General features: G+C 34.5%; 1 protein-coding gene across 4 annotated transcripts in view; it reads left to right on the forward strand.

The window, feature by feature from the left end:
• Positions 1-14,962, forward strand: part of EXOC6B (exocyst complex component 6B) — a 613,649-nt gene that overhangs the window by 264,751 nt on the left and 333,936 nt on the right. For all 4 annotated transcript variants that reach the window (XM_081265351.1, XM_081265353.1, XM_081265352.1 and 1 more), the window contains one exon: positions 7,610-7,678. In XM_081265351.1, coding sequence (XP_081121477.1) covers positions 7,610-7,678 — 69 coding nt within the window. The remainder of the gene's footprint in view (positions 1-7,609; positions 7,679-14,962) is intronic.

The raw sequence follows: 14,962 nt of genomic DNA on the forward strand, positions 1-14,962 counted from the left end.
AGCCCATAGGCCAGAAATAGCTTTAAGATGGTTCGTTGGCTTACACAGGGCTTTAAAAAATGTTAAATTGGTTGCTGTGTTACTTGGCTTTCCATTGCTGTGACAAAACACCTGAGTCAAAATTATTTATCAGTCCATAGAAATCCTCTCATTCTATTTTTATTGCTAGCCACTACTGCATTGTTTGGCTATAGCATAGTTTAGTCAGCCAACCTATATATGAACATAGTGATCTCTACTATTTTCTTATAAAACAGTGTTTCAGTCGCACATATATTAAAATAGCAAAAATAAAAAAATACACTGAATATCAAGTATTGGCAAGTACATAGAGCAGTTGACATATCGGGTGGAAAATGTGAAATGGTACAATCACTATGGATAATGTTTTAGAAGTTTATTAAAAAGTTAATGTACCTTTATCATATGGCCTCCCACTCCCACTCCTAGGTATTTAATCAATATATTCACTAAAAAGCCTGAACCTGAATATTTACAACAACTTTGTTCATGCATTGCCCAGAGTACAAACAACCCAAACATCCTTCAGTGGATGAAGACATAAACGAACTTTGGCATATCCCTAATTGGACTATTCCTCTGAAATAAAAAGGAATGAAAACTGATATATGAAACAGTACATATGAATCTCAGATGCCTTATGCCAAACAAAAGGATCCAAATTCAAAAGTCTACACGCTGCATGAGCCTATTTATTTATTTACTTGTTGGGGATGGGATCGAACCTAGGTTCTCAAACATGCTAGGCAAGTGCTCTACCACTGAGCTACATTCCTAGCATGTATGAGTCTATTTGTAGGACACTCCTGAAAAGGAAAAACTCCAGGGGCAGAAAATGGATCAGTGTTTGCAAAGGTTGAGGCATGAGGGAACAATTTTACTACAAAGGGGCATGGAAGAATTTCAGGGGGTGTTGGAATTTTTTTCTTTTTATCTTGATTATGATGAGTACAGGGCTATATGCATTTGTCAGAATCTACAGAATTGTTCACTAGAAACCATGAATTTTACCATATGTAAAATACCTTAAAACTTCACTAAATAAAAAAAAATGCAGGCAAACCTGAGAATATTTTTCCATATAATTAATGATGTATCTTCAGGGTAGGTTCCTAGAAGCAGGAATGTTAAGTACAGGGATAAATGTGTAGTTTGTTGGATAATGCCAAATTGCCCTCCATAGAAGTTGTATCCCCCCCCCCCCCGCCAGCCCTATGCCAGCAATGTATGGGGTACCAATTTCCTTGTTCTTTAAGAGAGTATTTATTTATTTATTTATTTTTTTAAATTATTTTATTGTTGGTTGTTCATAACGGGAGAGTATTTATTTTTAAGCTTTTAAATTTTTGCCAATCTCATAAAGGAGAAATTGTATCTCTGTATAGTTTCAATTTGTATTCCTATTATTATAGATAAAGTTGAGTTATAAGCTTAAGGACCATTTGTGTATACACACACATACACACCCCATGTAGTTGGAGGGTAAACTACTCATGTATTTTGCTCGTTTTTCTAATGAATTTGTTTCCTTTTTTTAATTTTTACAAATTCTTTATATATTAGGGATGTTAGCTCTTTGTCTAGTATATTGTAACATGTTTCTTCTTAATTTGCTTACCTTAATTTTTCTTCCTCTCAGACCTTTTATATTTAATATTATACTTAGTGTTAAGTTAGCTTTTTTGCCTAGCAGTTTGAAGTCTCTTAGCATATTGCTGGTTAAATAAAGTCCACTTGAAGTTTTATTTTACCAGGGTTCAACTTTAAGTAGAGACTTTGGAGAGAAAAGCCTTTCATTTTTGGTTATAGGGTTTTTTTTTTTTTTTTGCAGGACCTCAGTACAAAGAAATAATCCCCACTTTTAAAAAATTGGTACATTATAGCTGTACATACTGATGGGATCCCTTCCCCTCTCCCCGATTTTCTTCTGCTTAGTACAAACACTTGCATAAACAAATTTGTAATCTACTTAGGGATTTGTCATTAAGGATCCTAGTAATTTGTGAGAAGCTCTGTAGCAAAATTCTGTAGTTTTCAGATAGACCTCTGGTCAGGTTATTCTTATGTGCTCAAAGGCTTAGAAAATATATTTTTGCTAATTCTAGTTACTTAGAGCCATAGGACTTCTAGTTTGTTGGTATGTCTACTGTGTTTAGTCTAGTTCCATGAAAGCTTATGTCCACGTGAATTCTACACTTCTCCTCTAAATTTTTGAAAGTAAAGTAATTCAGCAAAGCACCCTGGTGAAAAATGTTTGCCAGGTATTTCCTGGCTTCCAGACATAATATGGGCAGTCACAAATGATCCTCTGAATGCAAAAGCCATGTCTCTTCACTAATCATTTGTTGTTTGCTTCCTACAGAAAAATGCCTGGTACACTTTAATGACTTGAGATCCAGCTGATTCTCAGAAATGAGCACTAAGCCTCTGCATTCATGTACCAATACCAAGAAACTGTTTTGTGTAAAGTGGTAATTAGAAATATTTTCAAGGTGAAGAATGGCCCAAATAATTAGTGAGAAACATATTTAAATTCTTTGCAAGCTTCTATCATATAATTTTTGGATGCTCCATCTACTTTAAAGGTTTCTTAAGAGAAAAAGAAATGGTATGTGCGTGCGTGCGTGCGTGCGTGTGTGTGTGTGTGTGTGTGTGAGAGAGAGAGAGAGAGAGAGAGAGAGAGAATGAATTTGTGTATGTCTGCATCTTCTGGGACAGATGTGTGAACAGCAGGGCTAGAGTGTCCTAATGCATTTCTGTTTTCATGCCCTATCTTTATCAGCAGCATAGGCAAACCCCTAATAGAACATTTTCTACTCTTCTTGAGTGGAGGGAGCCAAACAATGCTTTCTTGTACTGTTCTCCTTTGCTAAGGTTATGCTTACCCAGCAGTGAAGCCAGTACATTATCAGGTCATTACTGCAGATGCCTAACCCCCCACCCCAGACTTCCTTCTCTAGTGAGTCTTTTAAGATAGTAGAAATAGCTACTGACTCTGACTCTTTTCTGTGGGGAGGGGAGGGTAACAAAAATATTAAATAGATGTATCTGTTAAAATTTGAATGGCATAATTTATTTTATAATCAAAATCTCCCTTTTTTACTGAATTTCCTCCTGAGTTATGGAGGAGAAAAACCATACCCAAACCCATGGAATGTCATTTGTATGTAAACTATCCAGAATATGTTATTTTGTTATAAAAGTACAAGTGGATTAAGTCTGTGGGCTAAGGATATAACTAAGAGATGAAGTTTTCTTTGATTTCCCAAATGGCACTGTTTTCTTGACAGCTTGCATAAAATATTTGTAAAATAGTTTTTAGACTAATTATAATTAAATAAACACATCACAGTAAAAAATTTTTTCTTTTTACTTTAATGTGTAAAAACATTTGTCTATGTTTTATTGGAGGAACTTAGTAGCCATTTACCTTTACATTTTCAGAAGCTTCCTTTTACTTAAACTAAGATCTCTACTAGAGAAGAAGCAAAAGATATCAGGAAAGACAAATTCTGATGTTTTGCAAGTATTTTCATAATCTAATCAGAAACAGAAATGTTCATGTTTCTTTTCTTCTTGACTACCTAATATTCTCATATGTACTCTAAATCTTTGTATCTTCTTTAATATCATTCACAGGGGTTCCTGAGGCTGTTTTTTCAGTGTGTATTTAGTAATCCTATTTATAAATTGACTTTTTTCTTCCTTGTTTATTTTGTCTATAGATTGTTTTTGGTCATCTTGCTTCACGCAATAGCTGGTATATTTACAATTTTTAAATGCTTCTTAGCAAATATTCCATAGGCAAAGAAGAGAAAATACTGCTTTGATTGAAACTGTTACTATTTATCACATAAGAGTCATTGTATTAACATCTGTATTAGCATATAGTGGATACAGCAACTCTAATGGATATGTGAATATGAAATTATAGAAGAGTATAATAGTTACTTCCATGATATCTACTCCTAGATATGATAGTGCAGTCAATCCTCCCAAATTTTAATAGTTTATTATTTATCTTTACTTATTAAATATTAACAAATATTATTTAAAAATATATACAAATTCTCTATATTATATAACATGCTCCCAGGCACAGATCTTATTTGTAGTATATAAAATCTTACTATTGGATCCTTCTGAAAATTCACAGGTTTGAGTAGGCAAAAGGCACTACTCCATTCACAAACTATACAGGGAATTAAGCAGCTGCTGTCCTTGGTGATGAAATTATTTCATGTGACTTCTTAAAGAAAACAACTAGTTAAAAAAGCAGAATAATCTTGAATGTGCTGTTTGTGACTATTGTTGGTATCTTCGTAGATCTATTTGAACTTCTAGAAAAATACAGACCCCAGTATCTTAAAGTCTTGAGTTCCTGACTGCCAGGCAGAGGAAATGTTTAACTATTTTAATCATGTTTCTGTATCTCAAAAAGAAAGCCCTTATGAGAGGAAATGACAACGTCCTACCACAAAGTTATCTCTTATCAGTTATAGTCTCAGTCGATAATGATTTGTCAAATTTGGACATGTGTAAAATACAAGGTCTGTGTTATTTACTTTGGAAAGGAAAAATTAGATGAAGCAGATAAAGAAGGAGTCATGGCTTTTGTTAGGAGACAGAAACCATTAGAGACAGTCATTGTTAGCTTAGGAAAGTGTCCTTGGACCCCTCCCTGTTGAAACCCAAACCTGCTTGAGTCATCTTTGCCACTTGAGGGGAGGGAGGGGCAAAGGTAGGGAAGAAGTATGAAGACAGCTTTGACTGGCAGTTAGCGTTTTAAATAGCTGAATGTGGACCTTAAAGTAGAACTATTGCTCTGAGTCAGGAAAAACTGTCTTTTGTTCTGATCTTCTTGCCTGCCCCCATTTATTTACATTTTGGAAAATTCATTTCTTATCCTTGCAACTGTGTAGCATTCCTTCACGTACAGCATGTGTTGCTCTTCTCCTTTTGCCTTTCTGTAGATGTAAGTGATTCTTTTTCATTAGTGGAAGCAGAGAAAACACATCTAGCTCAAAGCAACATGAGTCAGTGCATACTTTACATACCTCCATCCTCACAGCACTCTTCTGGGTTCCTCACAGTGTTCCTTCCTAGGGTTTCTCACAGAGGGGAGCAGAGAGGAAAAATGATTTCTAAATATGAGGCTGCTAGGGGAGTAGAGGTGAAGATTGTGAGCTGAAGTCCTGCTTTTCTCCTTCATTTTTTGGCCTAGATTTCTTTGTACTGCTTTCAAAGCAGGCAGTCCTTTACTTGGGAAAAACTTAGCCTGATGATCATTCCAGAGGTTAAGAGATAGATTTGATACTTAGGTCAGAGCATTTAACAGTTGGAAGTTGATATAAAGATGTCAAAAAACCTCACATAGAATAGGTTTGATTGGAAATATTTGTTGGTGATGATGGAAAAAACTTTCGTCATTTCTCTAGATACATCTTTTTTTTTTGGGGGGGGGTACAGATAAACCAATCTTTGTCTCTTAGTAATAAGTCTCTTTCTTTGTTAAGGGATCTATTAACTTATTGGCTACAACTTTCTAGGGAAACTTTCTCTTGGAGTGGATGGTCATTCTATTAAGGAAGGGTCTGACTTTTGCAAGGCTCTGTCTGAGGAATGGTTGCAAGCAGTTTCCTTTTAAGTGAAACTATGGCTCTGTGACAAAGTAAAACAAAATAAATTGCATAGAGAAGAATATATAAAACAAAGTTATGATTGGATTTGCTAATAAAAATTAGGTATGAAATTCTTTAAACTTTTTTGTGAATATATATTAAGTAACTTCCTTGTAATCTTTATTTCTAAATAAAAGAAAAATATTTTATTTCCTATGCATATCAAACTTATTTATGCTATATATTTGTTTTTTTTTTTTAATTTTCTAGTTGTAGATGGCACAGTACCTTTATTTTGTTTATTTTTACGTGGTGCTGAGGTTCAAACCCAGTGCCTCACACTGTGGTAGGCAAGTGCTCTACCAATGAGCTACAACCCCAGCCCTATGTTATATATTTCTTCTTTGTTATTTTTTCCTATGCATGTGTAGCTTTTATGTAGTTTTGTGGATATGATTTTTTAACATGTTTCTATTGTTTTTCTTTTGAGATTATGTTTTGCTTAGCTGTAGACTCTAGTATTTTGGTAGGCTAAAACCCATGTTTTTTTGGCAAGATAAAACAGGCTCTGGTTTTTTTGCAAGATAAATTTCCTTCAAATGTCCAGTTTATAATAGGAGGGGTGACCATAAAGGTGGTTTAATGTTGGGGTCATTTCATATAGGGAGGGACTATAATGATCACTTGTTGGCCCTTTTTAAGTAAACTTATTCACATAAAATTTTGTTTTGTATATTTATAGCGCATATAGCCCAGTGAGGTACTTTATAAATGGAGAGCTTTAATTTTTGCCATCATAGGTGTGAAGTATATGAACAGAATGTTCCATTGACTCAAAGCAGTATAGAGATATGATGGTTTGAGAGGGAAAAGAAACTAAGTCCTGTGCCACTGAATTGTGGAATTTGTAGATTTCATTAAGAAAATCATCTTGGTTACAGAAGGTATGTCCTTCAAAGAGAAATGTGGTTTACTTTATGAAATAAAGGAAACCAACATTGTCATCATGCATCAGCATAACTCAGTTGAGATGAGCCTGTTGCTTATGTTCTGAGAATCATGTTGCCAGTGCCACAATAAAAACATCAGCGGGGCCTTTATTTTGATTACTTCTTCATGTATTTTTCTTTTCCTTTTTGGTGTGTTCAACATTTATTTGCAGCGTCTTCTTTTATTCTTATTGAATCCCTATGTATCAACTGATGGCTCTTTTTTTTCAATTGAGGAAAGCTAGGCCAAAGTAAACTGTGACCTACTCATTGTCAAGTCACATAGCAAATTAGTTTTGGCACTGAGACTTGACTCCAGTTCTCATCTAGTTTTTTTCTTTTATTGTCTGAGGGTCTAGATTTAATTAACATACATTATTCACATTCAATCTGCTGGTATTACTACGTTTGGTGATTTTATTTATAATCCTTTTTTAAAAAAATTATCTCCCCTCCTTTCCTAGAATATTTCTGTATTTTGATTGTATAATGAATTAATTATTTACTAATTTTTGTGCCTTTCTGAAGTTGAATGCAGGCCATTTAATTCATCCTGTGTTGCAAGATTTGTTTTTGACCAGTGAAACTTTTTTGTTTTTTAATGTAAACTACCATGTATCTTAGAATAAAAAAGTCAAGTCATCAGATTCACATTCTCAAATTTTTTGGTATTTTCCCTTTAGAGTCCTAGGGCCCAAGAAGTATGTCTTCAGTGGATATAACAGTGCCTTCTGTTTCTCTTCTCTGCTATCATTCCTGTGTCTTGGCCCAGCCATGGTGTATACCTTCACAGTTTATTAATCTCTTAACTAGAATAACAGAACTAGGTGTTTTGAGGCATAGCTTTTGTTTGTTTTGTATTCACACTTAGAAACTAGTGCCGATTTTTTTTTAAACACTTGAGTAGTGAAAAATGCATGCAGTTACTCTTAATAGCTCTGTTTGAAAAATATTTTAATGATAATCTTGTGTTTGCAGGTCCCTGGGGCCCAAGATTTGGTGGATTTCTCTCCTGTTTATCGATGTCTACACATATATTCTGTTCTGGTGAGTCTTTATCTGGCTCTGCCTAATAAAGATATTTATTTTTTTATTATTTTTTAAAATATATCTTTAGTTGTAGGTGGATACATACCTTTATTTTATTTATTTATATTTATGTGGTGCTGAGGATCAAACCTAGTGCCTCACATGTGCTAGGAAAGTGCTTTACCACTGAGCCACAGCCCTAATAAAGATATTTACTGAATTCAAACTCTCATTTTTGGTAAATTTTCTGTTTATTATTAAGCATGGAATGAGAAATTAGTGTATTCAAAGAGTTTTAAATAATTCAGTCTGTTCTTGGTTCTTGAATCTTTTATGTTTGCTATGTAATATGCTATAGATAGAAGTATTTCTATCAGTCATCCTCAAATTGTTAGATTATAACTAGGAATGTAGCCAGTGCCACAGAAAAACTTCAGCTAAACATCAGTAAGAACACATATCTCATATTAAAACAGTGTTTGTGAAAACTATTTACATGTACATTTTTTATTTTGAGGACATTTATTCCTTTTGTCTTATAAAAACACATGGGAAAAAGAAACTGAGTGGAAATATGGGTTTTAATAAAATTCCAAGAAATGACCCCTTTCTCTATCCTTGTGAGACAACCACATGTAGATACACAGATGAACACAAAATAACATTAAACTGTAGCATCAACAAAGATAAATTGATGAGAGGAGTCCATTCTTGTTATTTTTTTTTTATAGCAAAGTTCTATGAAGCCTGTGTCAGGTTGTTTTTCACATGTTCAAGTATGTCTTACTGCTCACAGTCTGTTTTCTTTCTTCATATATATAATGTAGCATCACTTAGTCATCACTCCAGTCCTTCTAGGACACTGGTCTATGGATGTTAATGGCCTGAAGTATTTTGTGGTAGTCTCCATTGGTTTAAGAAAAGACCTACTGGCTTCTAGCCCTTCCCCTCCCACTGTTTCTTCCTCCAATCTCTTCCCTTCACTGTCTTCTCCCTCTCCATTCTCTCTCTCTGTTTTCATCTGTCATTCCTTATGAATGAAGATGAAGCCAGGTGTAAAGTGAATTGTATCAAGGCATTTAAAATAAGTCCACAATTTATTTTTAATCTCACATATAGAGAATCATATAAATCACATATATCTTAGGTTGTGGCACAGTATTATTATTTTATTCAACACTACCTCTTGTATTTTAGTTTATTAGGTTTTTCTCATTCATTCCCTATCAATAAACCTCCTTGTCTCTTTTCCATGTTGTTGATGGACCTTTATTTTAATCTTTTATTTATATGTGGTGCTGAGAATCGAACCCAGTGCCTTACACATGTGAGGCAAGTACTCTACCACTGAGCCACAACCCCAGCCTTCTCTTACATGTCTAATGGTCATGAATGTGTATATGTGTCCTTGAAAAGAGTATGGTGATTTTTTTATATTTATATTTTAGTTGTAGTTGGACACAGTACCTTTATTTTATTTATTTATTTTTATGTGGTGCTGAGGATCAAACCCAGGACCTCACATGTGCTAGGCGAGCTCTCTACTGCTGAGCCATAGCCCCAGCCCCAAATATGATGATTTTTCTATATATATATGTTTTTAATTTACTCAAATGGTGTTAGGATGTGGCTCTAGTTCTGTTTCCTGTACTTTTGGTTCAGCACTATTTTAAATATCTATCCTTATTAGAGTTTACAAATCTGGCTCATTTTCCTTCTACTAATGCACGATAGTTAATTGAGGGTTTGCATTTGCTGTGATTTTATTATTTATTACTTTAGTCATTAACACTTAAATTGCCTCTAGCAATTTGCTGTGGCAGATAGTTCTCCCTGATGGGTTCATGTGAGTTTTTATGGTTTCTATACCTAGGAACAGAATTGTTGAATCATAAGGTAGAATACTTAATTTCTAATTTTTTGGTAACCTGATATTGAATGAAATCTGTTTTAATTTGCATTTATTTTACTACTGGTAAAAATTGTGCTTTACTTTATAGAATTACTTATCATTTATTTCCTATTTTTAACGCTTACTTTGTGTTTATATTGAGCTTATTGTCTTTATTTCCTTTTTCCAAAAGAGAAATTTGTAAATATTGACAGTTTAGGATGTTGAAAATATTTGTTTTTCCAATTTGTTGTCAGATCCTAAATTTATGTTTTTTTCATGAAACAGAATTGGTAGTTTTGATGTAATCTACTCCATCAATTTTAGCCCAATTTTAGTTTATAGTTTTTGAGTTGTGTTAAAAAAGTTCTGTCTATCCCCAGGTCACAAAATATTCCCATGATATTACTTATAATATTTGCCATTTATTTTTTCCAGACTCAAGTATTATTATTCATTTTGATTTTCAATTCACTCATTTTTTTCTCAGCATGAAGTGGATTTGGAGAGACAAGGATGTATAAATAAGTGAAGCACTTATGCTTTAAATGATTTCATTATACTAGGAGAGAAGTTACATTCTTTGAATGACTAATATAATAGCACCATATCTCATCACTTTTGTGTGCTAGTTTTTATAAGCTTTATTAAGATTTTATAATATGAAAATATAACATTTGCCTCAAATGAGAATTCTAAAGTGATTCATGGATGTATTGGAATATTAAGTTGCAGAAATCTGGTTGTACATGGTGTTAGAGTATCCTAGCTTTTTCAATTATGAAATGGGATAATAATTACTTGCTTAGTACAGTTATAAACATTCAATGAATAGTGCCTAACTCAGCCTTTTGCAAATAATTGGCATTTAATAAATGATAGCTGTCTGGTGAGAGGTGTGTTATCTCAGATACTGATGGTTAGATATAGTACTGGTATTTTAAAAAGTGTGCATAGGAGTTCAGGTCTCTGTCTTTGACATGCAAATTTTATAATTGTAAAAAACGTATACATTCTTAATTGAACAGTGACTATGAAGTTCTAATCTATGTGGGAGTGAGGGCATATTGGTAATTCTTTAGAAATGATGAAGTTCTTCCTGGAGGAGGACCTCAAACTGTCCATTTAAAAGTAAATTCTAGAGGCTGGGTCTGTAGCTCAGGGGCAGAACGTTTGCCTAGGATGTGTGGGGCACTGGGTTCAATCCGATCCTTAGTACTGCACAAAAATTAAATAAATAAAATAAAGGCATGATGTCCACCCGCAACTACAATTACACATTAGTGTTCTATACTGTTGAAATATTTGATATTTGTAAATTTTCTATAATTTATAAGGCATTGTTTGCATGGCAGAAACAGGTCCCTTCATAGTGTTCTGTGCAACGAGTGGCTGGAACTTAGATCTGGTTTTTGGAATGTATGTTAATATTTTAAACGTTGCTGTAACAGACCTGTCGGGACTTTCAATAAAATCTCCAATATCACTTTACTAAAGGAAAGGGCAGATCATGTGTCACTTATAGTGCTGGCTTCAGTGTGTTTTGGGGACTGTGCTTTGTTTTTCTCTGTATTTGCTTCCTCATTCTCAAGTCATTAATTTGCTTCACTGCATGGTAAATTGTAGCTCCTCATAATAGTAACAACAAAGATATTTTAAAAGTGGGTTAGTAATATAAATACTATCATTTTTTCTTATTTTATAACAAGTTAATGTTAGGCCTTAAGAAAGATGATTTGAGTCTATTGAGATAGGGGGACCAAGAAGAAAATAAACCTTGTTTCCCTCATTCCTTTCTATTCCAACACTTGACTCTACTTCAAAATTCAGTTTTTCATCAACCTAGTGTGTTTTTCTTCCCTGCCTTACTTCTGTATCTTACTGGACCTTCTGACTTTGACGTTGTTGGTCATTTTTGCCTTTTAACTCATAATCCCATTGTCTTCCTTTATACTGTTTTTCTTTCTGATAGTTGGTGCCTGTTTTGTTCTTGGTGGGCTCTGTTTCTTCTTTGCGTCCCTCGCTGTTCCCAGGGTTCTACCCTTGCTTCATTTCTCTTCTTTGTTTCTTGCCTTTCCTAAAAGATATAATCTACTCTCATGGTTTGCAGTATTTGATAACTTTCTTTTTTGGTATTGGTGTTGAACCCAGGGGCACTCTATCACTGAGCTACACCCCCAGTACTTTTTGTTTATTTATTTTATTTTGGGACAGGATCTTGTTAAGTGCTCAGACTGGCCTCAAATTTGCTATTGTCCTGCCTCAGCCTCCCGAGTCTCTAGGATTACAGGCATTTGCCACTGTGCTGAGCTAAAGGTCTAATAACTTTCAAACTTTTTTTGAAAGAGTGTATTTTCACTCTTTGACTTGCCCTTGAGATTGAAACATGTGTATATAATCATCTACTGGGGCTGGGGGTGTAGCTCAGTGGTAGAGCATGTGCTTAGCATGCACAAGGCCCTGGGTTTGATCCCAAGACCAGAATCAACCAAAAAACAAAACAAATCAAAACCGTATATTGAACCTAATCCTTTGGAGATTCTACAGGCAGCAGAAACTTGTTATCTCTGTATGTTTCAAAAGAAACTCTTTTTATCTCTTGCCCCCACCCTCACCCATTCTGCTTCTCCTGAGTTTCTAGTGGTCTCAGGTAGGAATAGCATCATATATCTAGTCACCAGCCAGAAACTTAATCTCATATTTTTTATCAGTGCCATATCCAAATCTCCAAAGTTTGCAAATGTGACCTCCTGAATCTAGTTTAATTTTTTTCACATCATCCCTACCCCCCAAATATAGCCCTAGTTCAGAGTTTCATCGGAATTTTAAAAGTATCCTTAACTCATCTTCCTACTCTCAATCTTAAACCCTTAACTCAGTTCTCACCAGAGTCCTAGTAATCTAACATACAAATCTAACATATGTGCTTAAAATTCTCCAATTGGTCTTCTGTAGAGTAAACTATAGAAATATGGAAGAAAATGTAGGGTATAGAAGGCCTTCCATATTTCCTCTTGCTTACCATCTTGACTTCATATCCTGGAATGTTTCTGGTTCTTTCAATATAGAATGCTGTTTTATGCCTTTCATCCTTTCCCCATGCCAGGTGTTCTGCTTGAATTAAAGTTCCCATTTCTTTTTATTTTACTGATTCTTATTTTATATCCTTGTGTCCTCCAGGAGTTTTTCCTGATGTCCCAGGTGAACTCATTGGACCTCCTCCTTCACTCTTATACTAGGACCCAGCACATATTTGTATCAGTGCTAACTGTATTGTATCATCATCTTCTAAATGTGCCTTTTCTTCAGTAGATTGTAAGCTCTTTTAGGGCAGGTATAATATTTATTCATTTTATTTTTTCAAGCCCCCATCCCTTAGCACTTAGTGGTATATAATACTCAATAAATGTTTGTTTTTGATTTTGAAAGATAACCACTCTCCTTTTGACCTACAGATGAATTCAGTCTTCTAGTCTCAGGCAGGCTTATACAATATCAGGGCAGGGACTTACACGAGGGAAAACAGTTCTATTGGTGTCCAACGGAAGGATCATAACATAAGTAACAAAAAGTTCTAATATTTTGTCATTTACAATAGTGTTTATCTGAACTTTTGGCCTGGAGGATAACAAGGCACACTTTGAATAAACATCGCAATATTTATTATTTTTAGTGAAACCGACCTTCCATTCACCCCCCCTTTTATGGCTGTGCTGCTTATAAATTCCCAAAGGATTATTTGAAAAATCCTACTTATATCTGCCAGCCTTATCAGTAGGGCAGGAGTTCACGTATTGTAACAGGAGGTCAGATTTCGGTCATGGTCTTATAGATGGGGCCAAGCACCTGTAAATTCTTCCTTTAGTGACTAAAGTGAAGTACAATATCAAACAGGCAGTGAGACTTTTCTAGGAAGTGCTGAACTTTGGCAGGAAGGGCAAACTTTGGTGGGTGGGGGGGGGAGGGAAGAAAGTGAACAAGGGTCAGATACTGGTTAATGGCGACTTGGTCCTTGATATAATAACGCAAAGAAAGTGTGCAGGGCAGAGGTAGGTGTATTTTATGGAATTGTTTTGAACAATTTATCTGGCTTAAATCTTCTCATACAGTTTAGAGATGGACAGATAAGTAGCAGAGTATAAAAAAATTATGGTCATTAAAGAAAAATATTTTTTAAAAAGAAAAATCATAAATTAAAAAATTTACTGTTAAAGAAATAATCAATAATAATAATGATCTGAGGTTCTTGTGCACAGTATAGAGTTAGTTAAAAAGATAGATGGGCATCTAATAAAGACAGAAACCAGTCTGTCTTACATATTTTCAAAAACTCAGTTGACCCAGTGTTATCTGCCATGTTTATGGGCTCCAAGCCTCAAACCCAGCTCAGTTTGGATAAAAATTTGCTCTTGTTGAAGTTCTTTTTATTCTCTGAATCTTTTCCAAGTTCACTGCTTTCTCACTGTTTCATGTATACCCCTTAGCAAACAGGTTGGATATCATTAAGAGGGACCAGAGGAGTAAACCTATAAATATAACCATTCTCCTGGTATATGGGTCTCATTTGTGATCTTTTCTTCTTTTGATATCTGGGTCACCAGCAATCTTATATCATCTACTCATTAACAATTTTGATTTCTACATAAAAAAAATGTAGACAAAACATACACCTTTGATTTATATACTTTTCTGCATATGTGTTGTACAATCATCAAAAGTTTAAAGATTTCTGACATCTTGGGTTCAGGCATAGCAATTACAACAATGTGTGGATTTCTTTTTCTTTTTGGGGAAGCAGCAACACCCTAGTATTACATGAATCATAAGAACCTCAGTTATATCTAATATTCCTCCAGTCTCTAAAGGCAACAGTAAGAAAGCCTAAGATATAAGGGAATGCAGATTATTGTGCTGTGAGTTCATTATTACCAACAGTCTATGATGTGCATTATTTTTCTTAAACTTTCTTAGGCAAGGGACTTTGGAGAATTTGATGAAAACTGGGAATCATTTATCCAGACAAAATGTACATATGTACATGTAATGTTTTAATTGGAATTTCACAAGTATCTTCAACTACCTGAATCTTGTCATAGACCCAGAAAGAATCCCTCATCTAAAAGGAAGTATAGGCAGAGTCAGGTTTAGGCATATACTGAGAATGGCCACACACCCCAGAATAGTTGGCCCCAATTGCATTTGAATACCTCATGTTAAAAGCCTCTTAACAACTCCCTACCATCTTGTCTTTTTCTTAGATTTGGAAACCTTGTCAAAATCTAAATGTAAATGTGTATTTCAGAGTGACCTTATTTTTGTCATAAATTTTTGTTCTCTGGACAGCCATTATGTAGGGCAAAAGTGATAATCTGTTTCTTTGGGGTTTTTTTTGGTTAGGGATAAGTTAGCCT

Source organism: Spermophilus citellus (genome assembly GCF_964194105.1).
Source record: "Spermophilus citellus genome assembly, chromosome: 13".
Lineage (NCBI taxonomy): Eukaryota > Metazoa > Chordata > Mammalia > Rodentia > Sciuridae > Spermophilus > Spermophilus citellus.